We start from the raw sequence: 19,142 nt of genomic DNA on the forward strand, positions 1-19,142 counted from the left end.
AGCAAATTTCATGTGCGAGGCAATCAAGGGGCCTAGCTAAGTACTCCCTCCGTTTTATAATGTAAGATTTTTTATCCTTGTCTATATTTATATGGATCCGGATGAATATAGACATATATATATATATATATTATATATATTCATTAATTAATAAATTTAGATAAGACTAAGAAAGTCTTACAATTGAAAACAGAGGTAAAGTCTTCCAATAGAAAACGGAGGTAGCAGTAGATTGCAATCACTCGTATAGTTTCCCAAGAAGACGCTCAAAACTCTATTTTAAAAATATCACGAAAAGTTCTGCATGCGGTGCAATGTACTGGGGTAGTTGTCTTGAAAGTAGATTGAAGGATGCCTTGATTAGTAATTTGCTAAAAGAAGTTAAAGAGAGAATATTACAGTAATATTATAGTTCACTTCAATTTGAGGGGGTGATTGTTTGTTTTTTTTATGAAAAATAATTTATGAATAAGAATTTTATATATGTATTCTTAGCGAGCTGTAAAACCAAGGCTGAAGAATAAACTTTAGTGAAAAAAAAACTTAAAATTATCTCCAAGTTTAAAGTTGAAAATTTTAAAATTTAACTTATAACCATAAATAGAAGCGAAACGATGATTGATTAATTATGTACATTTTTTCATATGCTTGGTACGTGACGCGGTACCATATCTCGTGGTGATGGCCAGAGAATGAGAAATGGAGATTTCGATCAACGAGGAGCAGGAGATCAATATAAATACCCCCATAGAGTAACATAGTGGGACAAATTTGCTCTCTACAATTATATATATATTAATCCAATTAAATAGAAGATCAAGTCACTTTACACTTTTGGATCATTTATAATGACAGTACATACTGCTAGCATGTTGTACTATGAAACTTCTTTAAATCTTCTAGAAGCTCCTTCAGAACAAAAAATAAAATTACATAATTTTCACAAGCAAAAGTTTAATTTCTCCCAACGAAATAGGCTCTAAAAGTAAACTAATGATCGCCTAGCTGCTCTTATGTCGAGCAAAAATCATTATATCTCGAGTAACTTGCATCAGTCGGTTCTCCAAGAGTTTAAACTGATGTGACTAATGTGAGAGAGAAAAGGACGGATAATTTTCTTTGGCCGGTAGAGACAATTTATTTGTACTCTTTTTTCAGAAACATTAATTTATTTGTACTTAAAAACGTCTAAACCGGCAAGTGTGAAGCGTTGGAGTTGGGGCGTCTCTAAGTAAAGTGGCTTTCGGCAAAATTCAGTTTGACCCCATACATACCTCTCACTGCCAATTCTTGGAACGATCGATACTGCCATCCGCACGTGGAAGATATATAAAAACAACAACTAAAAAAGATTAATGTAATTAATATGACACAAATTAATCGTATGCATGCGTCGCCATCGATGAGGACACAAAAGCTCATCTTTTCGCTTTTGCTTATGCTTATAAGGCAAAATGGTTGATTTTAAGGGTTTTTTATCATAGTTTATTTTCCTGTCTCGATTTTTATATCGCTAAAAATACATATATACGAAATTTATTCATAAATTATTTTTTATAAATATATTATTTGGTTTTATCAATAAAAAGGGCTTCGTTTTGATGCACCTCGCAATTCACGGTCGTCTTTTTTTGTATGCGCTGCTATTACCCCTCGAGGATCCATCGATGCGTGCAACGACTCTTTGTTGTTTATTTTAGAAACAAAGACACGGTCGTCTGAAGAAACAAATTTGACCTTTGTTTTCTACTACTATAATATGTATGGAAATATAAAAAAATTGTTATTTTGTTGAAGTACTTTGCAAAATATTCACTGCATATGGTCTCTATGTTTCCGAGCAAATATTTTAAAAGTCATTCGTAGTTTGATATCGGTCTTGTTCAAAACAACGCGTATTAAAAAACTGGAGTGAGTATCCTTATGGTTAAGACCTGTGGTGTAGTGGGATTGTCGGGTTAAAAGTTAGCCAAGAGAATTAACAAGTGCAGAAGGTGCAGCACTAGTCAGTTTACCTGTAAAACTAATGGATTAAGAAAAAAATAAACAATTTATTATTCATGAGAAGGTACTTAGAGCTATTAAAATTTAGTATCTCTAGATACGACCCATTCTTTCCCCACATAACTAACCCAAATTCTTTTTTTTACGCACGCGCTTCCTAAGCTGTTAAACGCCGGTAACCTAATCGACCCATGAATGCCGCCGTACGTTGTCGTTGTCAAGGACCACTAAAATTTCTGAAGAAAAAAAGGAAATAAAAACATAAAGACAACAAAACACAGAAGGAGAAGAGATGGGTGGTATCAGTAGCCAACAGATGGGCAATATCGAGATGGGCTGAGTACCATGACTCTACTAATATGGTAAAATTTATGTAGAAAATAATACTTACTATATAAGAGAATAAATATATAAAAGAACAGCTTATCTACTTAAAAGAGGAGATAGGAGACATAAGAATACTTACATTTATACAATTATTAATAGTCACATAGGAGGAAAAGTGACTACAAATTATAAATATTGTACTCCCTCCATATTTTTTTATATGACGCCGTTGACTTTTAGGTCCACGTTTGACCATTCGTCTTATTCCAAAAAATTATATAATTATTAATTATTTTATTATAATATGATTTATTATTATAGAAACTTTAATTATGCATTATAGTTTTGCATATTTGGATATAAATTTTGAATAAGACAAATGGTCAAACGTGATTCTAAAAGTCAATGATGTCATACATGAAAATATGGAGGGAGTAGGAATTACTTTAATTCCGTAAATTGGAACCATAAGTATTCAAAGCTAACGATGGGAGTTGCGAAAGTTTTGTTTCTTTTTTCTCTCCTACTTTTCTTGATGCTGGTCGGCGCCTGCTCACAGAGTTAGAAAAATTATGTATGCTTCTCTCGGTTCGAAAAATACTTTAAAGTAGCAATGTTGATAAATTAATAGTGGGGACAAACAACCAAAGTATCTCTTGATATATAAAAGAAATAATATTATCAACCGGTATGGAGGTGTATTGAAGTGATTAAGAGCATTCCTAGCGAGTCATCTAAATTTGGTCATCCATATCTTCATTTATATGGTCATCTAAAACAGTTCTATTATTTATATATATATATATATATCTTTGTACTCTAACAGATCATCTATATATGATATTCTCCATATGTCTTTTGAGGATGGAGAGAGAACATCTAAAATATGAAGTTTCTCTCCTAACGTGAATGACATCCAAATATAGATAATAGGATGGATGTTCTGCTGGAGCTCAATTTTACTCTTCATTCTCTATTTTTAGGATGAATGATGTGATGGATATGCTGGTGGGGATGGTGTAGGTGTCTCCGATTGATGGACTGAGCGCATACGAAAGGAAAATAAATAACGAAAAAATAGGACAGAGTGAGTAAGTTAATAGTAGGTCCATGAGACTATGGCTGGATAACGAGTCGGCTCGGCTCGGCTCGGTCCAGCTCGTTAAGATAACGAGCTGGCTCGGCTCGGCTCGGCTCGTTATCGTAACGAGCTAAAACCCAGCTCGGCTCGGCTCGTTATAAAGCTTGAGCTGGCTCGTTAGGCTCGTGAGCCATGCATAAAAAGTTAACCTAAATAATTTTTTAATAGGTTATACAAGCAAATTTTTATTTCAAACATGCAAATCATATGAAATTGTATTTAAATATTAAAATTTGAACCAACAAATCACATGGTGAACCTATAAAGTACTAAACACATGTATTTCAGACTAAAATCAATGAACACCGGTGAATCTTGTGTCTTTGGTCTATCTCATTAGGCTCGCGAGCAGCTCACGAGCCAGCTCGAGCTGGCTCGTTATCTCTAATGAGCTAAAATGCTAGCTCGGCTCGTTAGAAAAATGAAACGAGCCGAGTCGAGCCGAGCCGAGTTTATCACGAGTCAAGCGAACTAATGAGCTACGAGCTTTCTGTCCACCCTGCATGAGACCATAAATCAATCATCCTTGGCTGGGCCACCTGGTCTGACTTGACCTTTTCTGTAGGCAAGCCTCGTCATTTAGCTATATATTAAACATAAGCGAAACAACTTTAAAATGTTTTAAAAAATAATTTGTGGCTTAAAATTTTTATATACGTGCTCATGCCGATCTTAATTAAAGAAAGTGTTGATAAATAAACTATGATAAAAAAATCTTTAAATCAACTCTAAATTTAAGTTTTAAAATTTAAATTTAGCCTAACATAAACAAAAATATAAGGCTGATAAACGACACAGCTGGTCTTGACAAGGTCTACTGCAAATCAGATCGATGCCTGCATTTAAGTGTCGGTGACTCGATGGTAATTGGCTTTGTGATCTATGTTTTCTATTCCAAAATATAATTATTTGTACGACTTAAACTTTGTGCTATAATATAATTATTTTTACACTTATTACCATGGTTTCTATCATTGCAATGATCACATAGCCAATAAAATGGTAGGAAACATTCAAATTTTAAAAATTGATCACTAAAGTAAATAAAATGAAATCTTTTGACATCTCCTTATTCTATATTAAACAACATATAAATACTTATATTTTAGAACAGATGCAGTAATCCTATTCCTCCCCAAGTAAATGACATTTTTGAATTGCGACAATACCACTACATTTGTTTAGGGTAATCCGGTGCAAGCGGACAATACAAACTTCCCTCTATACTCCATGAGTATTCCAATTGATGATGCTATTGATTTTTTTTATGCGTTTAACCATTTATCTTTATTAAAAATATATGCTATTGATTTTTCTGCCATGCGTTTAACCATTTATCTTATTAAAAAAATATATCTATATACGTAAAAGTATAGCTTATAATTAAAATATATTTAATAATAAATCCAACCACAACAAAATAAATAATAATTATGTAAGTTTTTCAAATAAAATGAATCGTCAAACAAATGTCAAACAGTCAACTTTGTCATGTATCAAAATACAGAGTGAGCAGTACTCTGTTTTGACATTAGACTGCTAACTGGAGCTTCAAAAACTGTGTTCATTTGACAAAGAAAAACATGTTAAAAACAATTAAATGGAACAAACCTGTAATATAAAAAGAGAGATTAATAGTTCCTGATCGTGGTCAGTTCCTCTTGCACGTTTACTTTTGCTGAGAACGTATACAAGGTGTGCTATCATCTCCTGCAAAATGTGATGCTCCTTCATTTGCAAAAGCGCTACCCTCTCGGATCAGGAGACAAGAGCTGGTGGACACGACGAGTTAATATCGCAATATATGTCTCTTGGAAGGATGGGATTAGATCTCCACCATGACGTGTGATCTGGGTGATTAGGCACCAAAGACTAGGCGTGCTAAAAGCATATATTCTCCTTTCTCATATGAATGACAAAACCTAATGCAGAAAGGGACGGGCTAAGTGGTGTGGCTTTATTTTATGGTATTTTATGAATCTATGAAGTACGAGAATATCCTATAGTATAAAACAGAGGTCGTACATTATTAAAATAATATCCTTATGGTATTTCCTCCTATGTTATCAAGGTTCCTCCCACACACGACCACATGTCTTATTCTGTTTGCACCAATCCCACATACCTTTGATGCTTGTGTGCTTCGTATTTAGTACGCACATTGATTATGTATAGGTAGGCTGGGGCCATCGTGGGGACATATGATGCTGCGGCATCAGGGGCCATCGTGGGGACATATGACAATCCAAATCTATGCACAATCAGGAAGTTGCAGAATACTTCTTTACTGGGGAATTTTATTATCCCCGACAAATTAGCTTGAGCTATCTAGTTCAAGTTTTGGTGTCTTAAGATACATAGTACTTGAAAATACTAAATTTTACACTAGAAAAAGTGTGAAATCCTCTAGTACCTTTTTAATATTGATAAAATTGTCCTTGTTTAGTAGTACAGTGCAAAGCATTGCTTCAGCATATCTCACTAGGCAAAGTACATAATTTCAAAATTTTTGAACTGTTATTTGTTTTGACCCTGAATGTCTAGGTCTTGCCATAATTCTTTTAACATCATGTACAAGTTCATTGTTCAGAAGAGGATAGTTCAACCTGCCCATCAATTTCTGATAGCTTTTCTCCAGTTTCTAGATGATAGGACAAAGCAAATGTCATCTAAGAAACAAAATTAGTCTCCGAGGTTTACAGTGCGAAATTGCTGATATTTCAATGCCTCAAAGGGTACGACAGTGGAGGACATGATTCTGACATGAAACGAGGGCAAATAATAAGCTCCTATTCTCATCTTGGGGAAATAGCAAGCATGGTAAAAATGCAACGAGTATTCTCATCTTGGAGTGTCTTGTTAATAATTTTCGACTGGTCAAAAGTACGAAAAGAACAGGCAGTTGAAGATAAAATAAGAATCGGAAAAAATAGAAAAGCTGTTTTACACTATGGAGGTAGTATCTTACGTGGCATACTGTCTCTCCAATACGAGCAGTTTGAATTATAAATGCCCAACGTATAAGATGGTTTTTTTTTTGTTTTACAACGGCTTGACCATGCAGAGTTTTTGTAGTGGAACATTTAAAAAAAATACGTGTTTTATGACAAATTAGGATTTGATCTCCGTCTTATTCTCTGTGTAATCTAGTTGATGGCTACAAATATTATGGTAGACTCCTTTTCTTTCGATCACATGGCAGTCTCGTATGAACATGTCTCCTAACACATGCTAAAAACACTAAAACTTCTTAGCCTCACTAAAACTCTATTAAAAACACACATATGGATATGTAATAGAAGTCGAGAGCCCGTGTGTTGCAATGGTTCTTTTATAAACATTGCACAAAATATGCAAATAGAAAACTAAATAAGCAACTTGGATTAATGCAGTGTAGAACAGTAAACCTGAGATCCATCTTTTCTTTCTAAGATAGAAACATCGCAATGTCTAATGAGTGCATTCAACATGAAACAGTCTCACAGGAAAAATTATCAAGTAACCCAGGCCTTTTTTTTTTCGCAAAATCACCAACTCCAGTATTGAGTGGCCAAGACATTACCTGTAGAAAATGCCCTGAATCGCTACGGCGCCAGCAGACCGTCCGTCTTTAGTTACCAAGTACTCCAAATTCCAGCGTCCTTGTTAATTCCTAGGAATTCATGAAAATAAACAGAGAAGACACGGTGACAGAGAAGCGAGATTGAGCACATGACCCTGGGAGAAGTTCAGATGGAATAACCACGAGTCCACGATACATATACACTCAGCAACCAACGCTACCAGCTTTCGACGCCAATTGTCAAAATAAACCCCTCGAGACAACATAAGCAACGTTTGAGTTACTATACAAGGGTCATGAACTTCTTCAGCATATTGAATCGTGAGTTCATGGTTATCGAATAATATTTGACAATGATTTCATGGACTGAATTTAGTATTTACACGACCTAAAGAATGATCAACCAGTATACACTTCCATTGCTCCTGAGTTCCAGAAAAGCAATAGCAAAGTTAATGCAAGGATTTTTATCCTTCATATATCAACTGCAGGTTTCTGTGACATTATGCCCACAAGATTTGCATAGGAATCACGCTATGAGCAGCACTTTGGTGGTGGTTCTTTCTCAGGTTCATCGTCGATGATTAAAATGCCTTTCTTTGGATGAGCTGGTGACAAGCCATCGGAGTTGTTTTTTCTTTTCTCTAATAATCCTGCATACAAACGGTGGTGAGGACATAACAATTAAGCACGCCACACATCAGTCACAGAAATATGATTTTCAATAGCTTAAACGAAATAAACAGTTCCAACCATGTGGTGTTTCAATTGCCTGGTGGTCTGGTGAAAACTCCAGAAAAACGGTAGGATTAAGACTGCAGACATATTGATTTATTGCAAGTTGTAACTGCAAAATAAACCTACATATACTACATACAACACATCCACTTTGTATATGTCATGCTACATTAATGACATTTGGGCCCAGATCCACCTTGTTATTGAAAAGTGATCTCAGAAGATATAATGAATTAATCTGAGGAATAACAATTGAGTTTGATAAACGATATCTGTTCAATAGAGTGAAATGTGAACTAAACTATATGCTATCAATTTATCATTCTTGACACTGCATTCTAACTGAATAGCTGGATGGTTACAAGTTTCGGCAACAGTACCGGTTGAAGTGGCAAAAATGTGGAAATGGATTAAAAGCAGGAGCTAACAAAAAATCTAAACTTACTCTTGGCTATGTCATTGAAGATATCGTCAATCCCAGTACCAGCTTTGGCAGAAGTAACAAAGAGTGTTGCCCCAATACTTTCTGCATAGCTGGAGATGCAGTACTATTAATTAGATGTAAAAGATATAGAACAAGAAATATGAAACTAAAGAGGAGATACTTCATGAAATTGTACAGTTGTTGAAGGCTTGCAGATTGTATGTTGAAAATATGCTGATATACCTAGGTAGTTTATGTAAATAGTTTAACCAACAAATAAAGTATATGACAGTATAATTTTTTTTAACTCAAGTACCAGGACAACATTAAATATCTTGGTTCCATAGTATTTATAACTTGTAACAACGAAAAACACCTTGCTGCATCGTGAGTGTCAATGTTTTTCAATCTGACCAGATCACTTTTATTAGCTGCGATGGCCATAACAATATCTTTATTTGCCATTTGCTTAAGCTCTTTCACCCACTTTGTAACACGAAGAAACGTATCATTGTCTGTGATGTCATATACTAAAAGAGCAGCTGCAATCATCAAAATTTAATGAGGGAGATAGAAAAAAAAGTTAGTTCCACAGCAATAGATTTACTGATCAAAACAAGAAGAGGAATATACCATCTGCATCACGATAGTATATAGGTCCTAGAGCATGGAACTTCTCTTGTCCAGCTGTATCCTGCAATCCAAGAGAAATTAATTACTAAAAGAAACTTCAAAGCAGAACTTAATATAAATTACAAGATAGAATAAAAGAGACAACCAACATGTGGCAGCAAGTTTTCTAATACCTCCGTTTCATACTGTAAGACTTTTTAGCCTTGTCTAAATTTATCAATTGATGAATATATATAGTTTATATATATGTCTAGATTCATTAGCATCCATATGAATCTAGACAAGGCTAGAAAGTCTTACATTGTGAAACAGAGGAAGTATTAAACAAGGCAGTCACTAGTAGCAATAAAATTTGAGGAAATATTTTCAGATGGAATAAATAAATCTACCACCTAGCTGAATCAAGGAACACCATCTAGTTTCAGTACTCTGGTAAGCATTTAGATTTCCATGCAGGATAGAGGATACCCTACACGTCAGCAAAAATATTTAACAAGACCATATTGCTAAAATTCTATTTAAAAACAAAGGCAATAAGAAAATAAAATTAGGGTAATAAATGTATCCAATCGAGACAATGCTTTACCCATTTCCATGAAACTTGTAGACAGAGTCACAGACTTTAGCCTTGAGCAAGCACTATAGTGTAAGCAATCATGTAACATTTCCTCTTTTCCTTTTCTTTTTACAATGAACTACTCCATGTTTCTGATCTCATATGTTAAGTCAATAATCCAACAGTATTGGGGTTGGTTTTGTCTTTCCTGACTCCTACTCCTACTAGGATCATATTTTTGGAACCAACAATAGTAGTAGGATTTGGAATCAAAAATGAATGTCATCCCAACGACAAAATTAAGAAACAATTTGATAACAGAAATCAGAGAGATAAAAACTGTGCAGTTGAAATTATTGCAAATCAAAGAGATGACAACGCACCCAGATAGAGAGCGTAATAGTCACACCTTCAACAACAAGGCGCTTTGTCAAATAAGAAGCTTGAACCGTTGCTTCCTGTTTTTCTGAGAAGACATCATTCACATACCGCAGCACAAGAGATGTTTTCCCTACTCTCCCTGTGCCAATAGAACATATGAAATGTATTCAACTATATGCCTTTCTTCTGAAATTGAAAAACTGGAGTACATTTATTATGATCAATTACGTAATTTAAATTTATGTTGTTAGCTATCATATTGATAGGCTTAACCAAGGGTCACATAGATGACTTTCTATCATACAGCCTAACTATCTCTTCCATTAAAAAGTTGAAACCAATGACAGGATCACAGGAAATTGTACAGCATAGGAGTTTAGGAACATAAACAAAGCCTGACGACCTAAGCTATAAGCTAAACCCTTTATGAAAACATGCTCACAAGAGTATCAACTGCTTGTATGTATGGAAACACCTACACATCTTCATTCAAAAATGTAAAGCCAGTTGCCAATGCGTGACTAAAGAGTTTCAACATTTGATTATGCTGCTGCTATCATCTATCAGGTTCTACGGTGGAAAGGACTCTGATATTTATGCTGATTGGCTCAGTTCAAAACTTGTCCAGTCATTCTCTTTTTGAAGATTGAAATGTGCCGACGTCAAATGAAACTTCATTTTGCGCTGGCTCTGCACAAACTGGTTTCTAAGATTACTTGTAAACTATAAGGTAATACAAAATAAAAATGGGTCAATTTTTAACAAAGGCAGCAAAAACAAGGTGTTACTATCTTAGCCCGAATTCACACCCATTTCCTAGGAAGCATGCCCAAAAGAAGACTGTAATCTTGTCCCATCAAAACCCTGTCCCAAAGTGCACATCACTTTTATAAAACGGCCACATCAATTTTTTAGAGGAACAGGGAAAAGAGTCCTAGGCCCTGGCATCATATATAGATGAACTAAAAGCTAAATACAAACTGATTTTTTTTAAGTAGAACCTCTGATGGTTACAAAACTAAAGCAACCAACATCAGTGGCGGACTCAAGGCCCAGTGACCACAGACCTCTTCCCAGTCTTATGGGCCTTGAGTAATGTACCTGAGACTATGCTACGTAGGTGATGGTACATGTAAAATACATAAAAACCTGGAGCCATCTTTAAGTTTTTCTAGGTTTTTCCAGGCTCAGGAAATTCATGGATCCGCCACAGCCAGACATTATATACTAAGCTTAAGAACACCCAAAGAGCAGACAGCAAAATGAAACAGTTCTATTGAGAAAACGAATTCCCACAAGCCATCCACCAAATCCATGGCCACCCAGAACAAACGGTCAGCCGCCAATTTCTGCCCACAATTCTATACCCGTAATCAGCTTGTTATATCAGCATTCGCACCAACTGGAGCTAGCAGCCTAGCACTACCAAAAAAAAAATTCTCTACATATATCATATAACACGACATAAGAACAATATGGTTCTACCGGTTACATATTGTACACTAATTCCACAAGTAGCTCTCCGGGTCTACCGTCCCCTGAACTCTGGTGAGCCTTGAGGGCAATGAAGCGAAGCTAAGCTGGTAGATCCAAAACCGCGCAACTCCTTCACCTAGCCTGGTAGCGAATTCAGCAGCCCCCCCCCCCCACCCCACCCCAAACCCTAGCCAGAAGAAAAACCGCAGCCAAAACTAGCGGATTAAGCCCATATACCCCGCGGATTCCGCCGCTATTTGCTTCCCTAGCACCACCACCCACCGCAAACTGAAGGATCGGGTGGTCAGCAAGGGTTGGGAGAGGGGGGGCGGGGGCGATCGAGTAAGGGAGGAGAGATAGCCGTACCGTCGCCGAGGAGGACGAGCTTGAAGGAGACGCTCTTGGAGCCCATCGGGGTGGCGGCCGAGGGCGAGAGGCTCTAGAAGGTTCGAGAACCTTCCAGATCGGGCCCCCCCTCCCTCGTGTGATGCGGAGACGAGAGAAGGAAGCCGAGAGGAGAAGCGGGAGACGGGAGAAGCGGAATCGTGCGTCACGTTTGCCCGCTCCGTTAAGCAAGCTATACGGGTCTGGCGTTGGGCTGAGCCGAAAGATAAGGTGATGGCCAAAAAGAGTTAACTAAGTTACCGATCCTTAAACTTTTAAGTGACACGGTGCACTTTGATCCATAAACTTAAAAAATATATGTTTAGCTCCATAACTCGTTTTAACGTCTAAAATTATGGGCCTGGATGATACATTAAAACGAGTTTATGGACCTGGATGATAGTACATTAAAACAAGTTCATAGACCTGGATGGTACGTTAAAACAAGTTCATAGATCTAAACATGTATTTTCTAAGTTTATGGACTTAAGTAATACCGTAGCACAATTTAAGAACCGGTCGTGTACTTTACTCGCCCAAAAATATAATCTTAGTGATTGATCGGCAACTTCGAGTTCATCCTTCCAAGGTTTTCCGTTACCGCACCTCCACGGTTACCGCGCTAACCAGGCCCTTTCACGGGAGTGCGGTACGATATGTACCGTGGTTTTGAGTTTAAATTTAAGAAAGATTTAAATTTTTTGAGAAAATTTAATGAAAAAATATATGTTGTATAGGTTGATATACAGTATATTTTTGTCAAAGAAATTCATGAAAAAATATATTTTCGGCGTAATTAAAAATCATAACCAAGAATTCCGGATAAAAAATTAAAAAATAGCCTATTGCAAATAATATTTCGTAAGAAGACGGTTAAGAATATTTTATTATTGGGTCATTATTAATTTGCACTAGACACATGTTGTACGTAATACTGAAATATAAATATACAACGATGGATATAAGAAAAATATGTATGGAGAAAAATTATATGTGCATGTTAAGTTTTATTCATAATAATGGATAGTAGGTATATTTGTGACGCAATAATCAAAATAAAGTTGTTGTTACTTATTATTGATGTGAATTATTTGGTGAAAGGTAATATAAAGGTGTATGTTTGAACATTCTAATGTCAATAATTTAGAAAAGATCACAGTAAAATTTCCGTGTTTTCCCTTTAACACGTCCTAAATGTCACAAATAGAGTCACAAAATATTTTTCTTATTTTTCCTGTATATTTTCAGATTTTTTAAAGTTTTTTTGCATTTGACATGTCACAAATTTTCTTGTTTTTAAATCTTTTTCTCCCCGCGGTGTCCTTGTGATAACCGTGGTTTTAGCTGCGAAAACCGTGTGGAAAACTACCGTTTCCACCGTTCTCATGCGCTGTTCTGATAAACATTAGCCGCGGTTACCGTGCCAAACCATACGGTAACCGCGCAGAACTGCGCGGTAACCGCGATTATCACAAAGATTTGAATTTAATTTTTTTATTTTCAATTTCATCGTAGTTTTACTATATCCGTAGTTACAGCCAAAGGGGTGGTAGGGACAGGATGTGGAACCCTGATCCTTTCCAATCCTATGAAACCATTCGCAACCGACGAGCTTACCTTTTTTTTCTTTTTTACAAAGCACAGGTCAACAAGGTGTTTATAACACAACTATACTTACTCTATCTATCACATAATATAAAGTATAAATGTTGTTTTTCTCTATCTCATAATATAATACATGCATGCAAGCATGCATTAATCAGCACATATTTTTCTCTAAATTTGATTTATTTTAAATTTTTCACTATCAAAAACACACTATGACATGCAGATATACATGCACCTATGTAACATAAATGATAAGATAGTTATAACTTTCTTTTTATCTTTGTGTTAGCAGCGGTTGTGCTTTATTTTATTTTTATGGGATGGAGAGTATCTCTGTGAACACACGCATATTGAAAGATTGAGCTAGCTTATATCCGCCATAAAGACATCACTATTGTGTCGCTATAGTGCTATACGTATGTGTCGTCTATCACTGAAAGGTAGATTTATAATTTGAACCTAGACGGATACTTTAGTTAAAAGAAACGTGAGAAGACAGTTAAGGTGAGATCGGCATCTTACGTTTGTTCGTTGATTTATTTATTTACTTTGCACTAGGCTTGCCTTATTATCATGTTCTCGGCGTAGAAACTAGAACGACCAGGTTGGTGTTCTTTTTTTTATTAGATTTTCCACAATGTATCTTTTTGTATTGCTATTCTAACTTCTAAGTTATAAATTACAAATGTATGGTAGCAACATATTAGTGTGATTATAAATTGAGTTCATAATTAGTAGTTCTAAAATTTGGATTTATTTTTGAAAATTGAATACTCAGAAAAATATCTTTAAAAATGAAATTTTATTTTTTAAAACTTTGGATAAGTTGTAATATGTACTGGTGGCCGCCACTTTAGGGTTTTATAGGGGATATGGGGAGATATGCATGGTCTGGCTCGATCATACCCAAGTCAAGTAAAACATGTTCGCCCAAGATACAAACTCATCATTTTAATATGATTTCATTCTTCAATTAGGTTGAAAAATAATAAAACAATGACTTCAGTGTTGTCTGGCAAATTACCAGTTTTTGAAGTGTCTTTCAACCATAACATGTTTTGCGCTGCCTGTCAGCAAATTAGACAAACTTTAAGTGTCATGTAGCCCTAAGTATTATTGGAACCTATAATGACTAGTTATAGGCCGGTGTAACACTCAGGTCATTCATAGTGCGGGGACATGGCGTGCGGTCTCACCACGCCACATCCCCCGCCGTCCGCCGTGGAGGAGGGAGGGGTGAGGATGCGTACCTTCGTTGGGCTTCACGGACCTTCATCAGGACACGTGCGTCCTCGACACAAACAACGCTAGGGCGTGGCCGGGGCTCGCACTGGGGAGGTGGTGCCTCCGCGTCGTCGTGCCCCAGCCGGCATCCATGGTCGTCGTGCCTCAGCTGGCCTTCATGGTCGTCGTCGTCGATTTGCACTATCGGTCCTAATTGTCGCCACCTCGAGCTCCGAGCTGCGTGGATCCACGTCGCCCCGACCTCCGCCGACCGCCAGTGCTCCGGTCCACGATGTTCCCAACCACCACCGCCCTGAGCTCCACCAACCGTTGGTGCCCCGATTCGCACCGCCCCGAGTCTATCTGCGTCGTCCCGAGTCGATCCACGGCTCAAATCCACGCCAGGGAGAGAGGAGCGGCGCCGGCGGTCGGGCGAGAAGGAGCGGCGACAGGATTGGAGATTGGAGATGGCTATCGGCTGAGGGATGGGAACGGTCGGCCTCTTTGTCCATGAGAGGAGGGGACTTTTATTTTAAAATTGTCTCTGCTTTTCAGGGGTGTTAACATTATTTTTAGGATTTATATGGAAATTAAAAAATTATAAGGATTCAAATGCAAGATGTGAAGGGCTGATATGCATATATTAAAGCCATTGCTTGAGGATACTTGCACCGTGAGAAAACAACTTTTTAACCATGTGACATTATCCTATGTGGCATACTGAGGCCACTGTGAGAAAACAATTTTTTAACCATGTGACCTTATTTTACGTGGCATACCGCATACTGAGGCTAAGCGATGGGTACGTGCAATGTAAATGCCCTCATGATCCACCTACAATGACAAGTTGAGCAATATACATCGCTAATGTCCTTAGGATTCGAACCCTATTCCTAAGTCCAAATATTTATTGAAATTACACTTCTCAATTCAAGAAAGTAATTAAAATATATAACTCAACTTCTGTAAATTGCACTAATCCATGAACTTCTGGATCCGATCCAGACTGAGAGTAGAGAAGACGACATGAATGACTCTGTTTAGTAATTTTTTTTTGTTTTCTGTTTCTTTAATTTCAATGGAAGTAAGCATTCGTTTGAATCTAATTACTATTCCGTCACTTCTTTGGAAAGAAAAGGCCCAACTTATCAAACATTTTTATTTCTTTGAAGACATCATATATTTTTATTAGCGTCAAGAAAGGCGCACGGCTTTCTGAGCAGCGGTATTTTCCAAGTCAATTTATGCAGGCCATTTGCACCTTGTCCAGTCAATTTACGTTGGTACGGTTATATATTATGTCATCATCTCCAGCTTTCGTAACTAACAAAACTAATTAATTAAACGTTATCAGTATCGAATCTTTTCGTTTATATTTATGTATATAGGTTAATTTTAAATTTTAAATTCAGAGTTAATTTTAAGGCTTTTCATCATAGTTTATTTATCGGTCTTGGTTATTAGATCACTAATAAATGTACATAAAAACTTTATTCACAAACAATTTTTTGTTTGCAAATATATTGTCTGAAAACATTTATATCTTTAACTTCTGCCGTAGAAAAGCTCATAATTCCTATTGTTATAAAAGTACCACATTCTTAAGTGCGAAATACACGTTGATCAAGCAGGAGGAGCTGCAGAAACTGCCGTATAAACAAATGCCACTTAATTTCTTCATAAATACTGAATTTTTTTTGGACGGCTAAATTGACTTCTACTAGCACAAGCTCTCATAATTTAAAAGTTATTATGGGGAAAAAAAAGTGTGTTCTTTTCTTGACCAAGTTATTTAGGTGGATTTCACTGATCTCTCCCATTTCATGGCTATATGTGATCTCTAAATCAGTTCCATTTCACTCAGATTAGTTTTCTCTTCGTAGTTTGATTTGAAATCGCGAATTGCAAGTGACCCAAATATTTGTAGTTTCCCGCCCGGTTGATTGATTCCATTTCTTGTCCATGGTGACCGCGGATTCACCTGGCGATCGCCAGGCAGGAGCCATTGATGGCGTCGAGCTGGAGCTCGGCGAGAGCAACAATGCGGCGCCGCCCCGCGCCCTTCCCGTCGTCGAGGAAGAAAGGCCTGAGCCAAGAACCGGGCGGCAGCGTCGTCGTCTGCTCCGGCAGCTCAGGCCGGCATCCATGGCGCGCGCGTGCGGGCGGTGGCTGAGGCACCCGGCGCACCTCGCCCTGCTGGCGTGGGCGCTCTGCGTCGCGGCGTCGGGCTCCATGCTCGGGCTCCTCCTCCTCGGTGCCCTCGACGGCGCGTTCCCGCGCAAGTCCGCCCGCGGCCGGTGGATCGAGGTGAACAACCAGGTCCTCAACGCGCTGTTCACGCTCATGAGCATCTACCAGCACCCGGCGCTCTTCCACCACGCCGTCATGCTCCTCCGGTGGCGCCCGGAGGACGGCGAGCGCCTCGGGAGGGCCTACTGCCGGAAGGGCGCCGGCGATGGCGCTCGCGGGGCGCGGCTCCACGTGTCCGTGGTGGTCGTGCTCCTCCACGTGACGTGCTTCGCGCAGTACGCCATGTGCGGGCTCTACTGGGGCTACTCCCGCAAGGCCCGGCCGGACGCCGCCGAGACCTCGCTCGCCGTGATCGGCGTCGCGACGCCGGCGGTCGCGGGCCTGTACATGTACTTCAGCCCGCTCGGGAGGAAACCCAGGACGACGACGACGACGACGACGACGAGAGTGCGCCAAGAACCCGACGACGACGTGCTCTCCGCCGCTGCCGACGCCGGCGTAGTGGTCGTGGCGGTCGGCGGCTCCGCGGAGTGGGCCGGCGGTCTGCTGGACGTCGGCGACGACACAGCGGCGTGCTGGCTGTCGTGCCTCTGCACGTTCTGCGTGTTCGGGTGGAACATGGAGCGGCTGGGCCTCGGGAACATGCACGTCCACGCCGCCATGTTCGCGCTCTTCTGCTTCGCGCCGCTCTGGGTGCTCAACATCGCGGCGATGAACATCCGGGACGAGGCCGTCGGCGACGCGGTCGGCGCGGCCGGGGTGGCGCTCTGCGCGCTCGGCCTCCTCTACGGCGGCTTCTGGCGGGCGCGGATGCGGCGGCGGTTCGGGCTCCCCGAGCACACCGCCGGCGACGCGTGGCGCTGCTGCTGCCGGCCGTCGCTCGCCGACTACCTGCGGTGGATGTTCTGCTGGGGCTGCGCTCTGGCGCAGGAGGTCCGCACAGCCAACGCCCTGCTCCTCGACGCCAAGGTGGCTGGCGGCGCCGGAAGCGGAAGCGGAGGCTCCGGCGGCTCGCGAGTTGACGCCGCTCTGCAGCTGCAGCCGTTGCCGCCGGAGAACGGGGTGAAGCTGGCATCCCATCATGGAGCTGCAGTGGCACCGGTGAACGGCGTCGGCGTCGGCGTCACCGGCGGCGATGAGTCGCCGTTGCTGCAGCGGCAGCAGGGGCGCGAGTCTGCAATTGCATCTGAGGAAATGACGCCGCCGGTGCCGCCATTGATGCCGGGAGCAACGCAACAGAATTCATAAAGAATACAAATACACTAGCTTCTTCTTCGTCCTCTTCTTGGGGATGCATTCTAAAGGTTCAATTTTTGAGACCGAAATGTGGAGATTTCCATCAGATTTGAGCCGAACAACAGAGAGAATCTGCATCAGCATCTCAGTTTCAAATCTTTCATCTTCCAAACACACCAAAACACACACGTTAGACTAAATTGTTACTTAATTATACAACTTTTGGCAAAATCGTTTAGATCCCGAAATGATAGCTCGGTCAAATTGCTTTTTATCCCAAAGTTGTTATCAACACATGGCCGTGACATCATCATTTTCACGAGTTATCATGTGATGACGGCACGCATGACATGGACGGATCAGATGGCGAGCACGAGGGCAGGGAGGTTCTTGCGAGCCCGGTCAGGTAGCCTGCTCTGCCAAACCTGCTGCGACTGCGAGCACGGCGGCGGCGCCGCCGCCTCGGGGCCCTTGGTGGCGGCGGCGGCGCCGAGCCTGGTGACGACGAGCGCGGTGTTGCAGTACTCGCGCACGCCGGTGACGCGGCCGCCGGGGCCGACCGTCCACGCGTGGACCCAGTACAGCGCCCCCGACGCGTCGGTGCCCTCGGCCAGCACCGTCTCGCCGAAGGCGTCGACGGAGCGGACCTTGAACGGGAGGCCCCCCGAGGGCGCCGCCTCGCCGCCGGTGAGGAGGCGCATGAGCACCAGGTGCTGGTGCGCGCGGGGCCCGTGGAACCACCAGTCCACGTCCGGGTTCAGCAGCCGCCGCACCGCCTCCGCGTCGCCGCGCTCCAGCGCGCGGTACAGCTCCTCCACCACCGCCTTGCTGCTGACCGCCATCGCCGCCGCCTCTGGGCCGGCGGCACCGGCACCGGCGCCGTCGCCCTTCGCGTCCCCCTTGTGACTAGCCAGCTTCGCGACGCGAGAAGACAGGAGAGGAGAATGAGGAGGAGGAGGTGGTTGGCAATGGCGAATGGCTTGGAGGGAGAGGAGCCCCGGCGAGCGCTTTATATAGGGCGGGAGCAGTGGGAGTAAGCGAGGTCCAGTTGGTAGGGAAGAAGGCCATGGGAGTAGGATTCCAAAAGCTTGGATTTTTTTTTTCCTTTTTGTCTCGCCTAAGCAAAAGCCGTAATGCGATTCAGTTATTCATCGATCCAACCGTTGACGGCAAAAATAAAATTATATTTTTTGTTGTT

The 19,142-nt window shown here is 40.6% G+C and overlaps 3 protein-coding genes across 3 annotated transcripts; 1 reads left to right on the plus strand and 2 right to left on the minus strand.

The window, feature by feature from the left end:
• Window positions 1-7,296: 7,296 nt before the first annotated feature.
• On the minus strand, window positions 7,297-11,808 carry LOC102702566 (ras-related protein Rab-21-like). The gene is made up of 6 exons (XM_006655146.3): window positions 11,609-11,808; window positions 9,769-9,905; window positions 8,830-8,890; window positions 8,573-8,738; window positions 8,218-8,306; window positions 7,297-7,687 (listed from the first exon to the last, which is right to left on the minus strand). Exons 1-6 carry the CDS (start codon window positions 11,652-11,654, stop codon window positions 7,569-7,571), a joined length of 618 nt encoding a protein of 205 aa, XP_006655209.1. The 5' UTR covers window positions 11,655-11,808; the 3' UTR covers window positions 7,297-7,568.
• Window positions 11,809-16,420: 4,612 nt separating this feature from the next.
• LOC107304183 lies at window positions 16,421-17,956 on the plus strand. The gene has a single exon (XM_040523949.1). It carries the CDS (start codon window positions 16,421-16,423, stop codon window positions 17,954-17,956), a length of 1,536 nt encoding a protein of 511 aa, XP_040379883.1.
• Window positions 17,957-18,057: 101 nt separating this feature from the next.
• LOC121054457 (senescence associated gene 20-like) lies at window positions 18,058-18,939 on the minus strand. The gene has a single exon (XM_040524257.1). The coding sequence runs from the start codon at window positions 18,784-18,786 to the stop codon at window positions 18,304-18,306; it is 483 nt and encodes a 160-aa protein (XP_040380191.1). The 5' UTR covers window positions 18,787-18,939; the 3' UTR covers window positions 18,058-18,303.
• Window positions 18,940-19,142: the final 203 nt, after the last annotated feature.

Source organism: Oryza brachyantha, chromosome 5 (assembly GCF_000231095.2).
Source record: "Oryza brachyantha chromosome 5, ObraRS2, whole genome shotgun sequence".
NCBI lineage: Eukaryota > Viridiplantae > Streptophyta > Magnoliopsida > Poales > Poaceae > Oryza > Oryza brachyantha.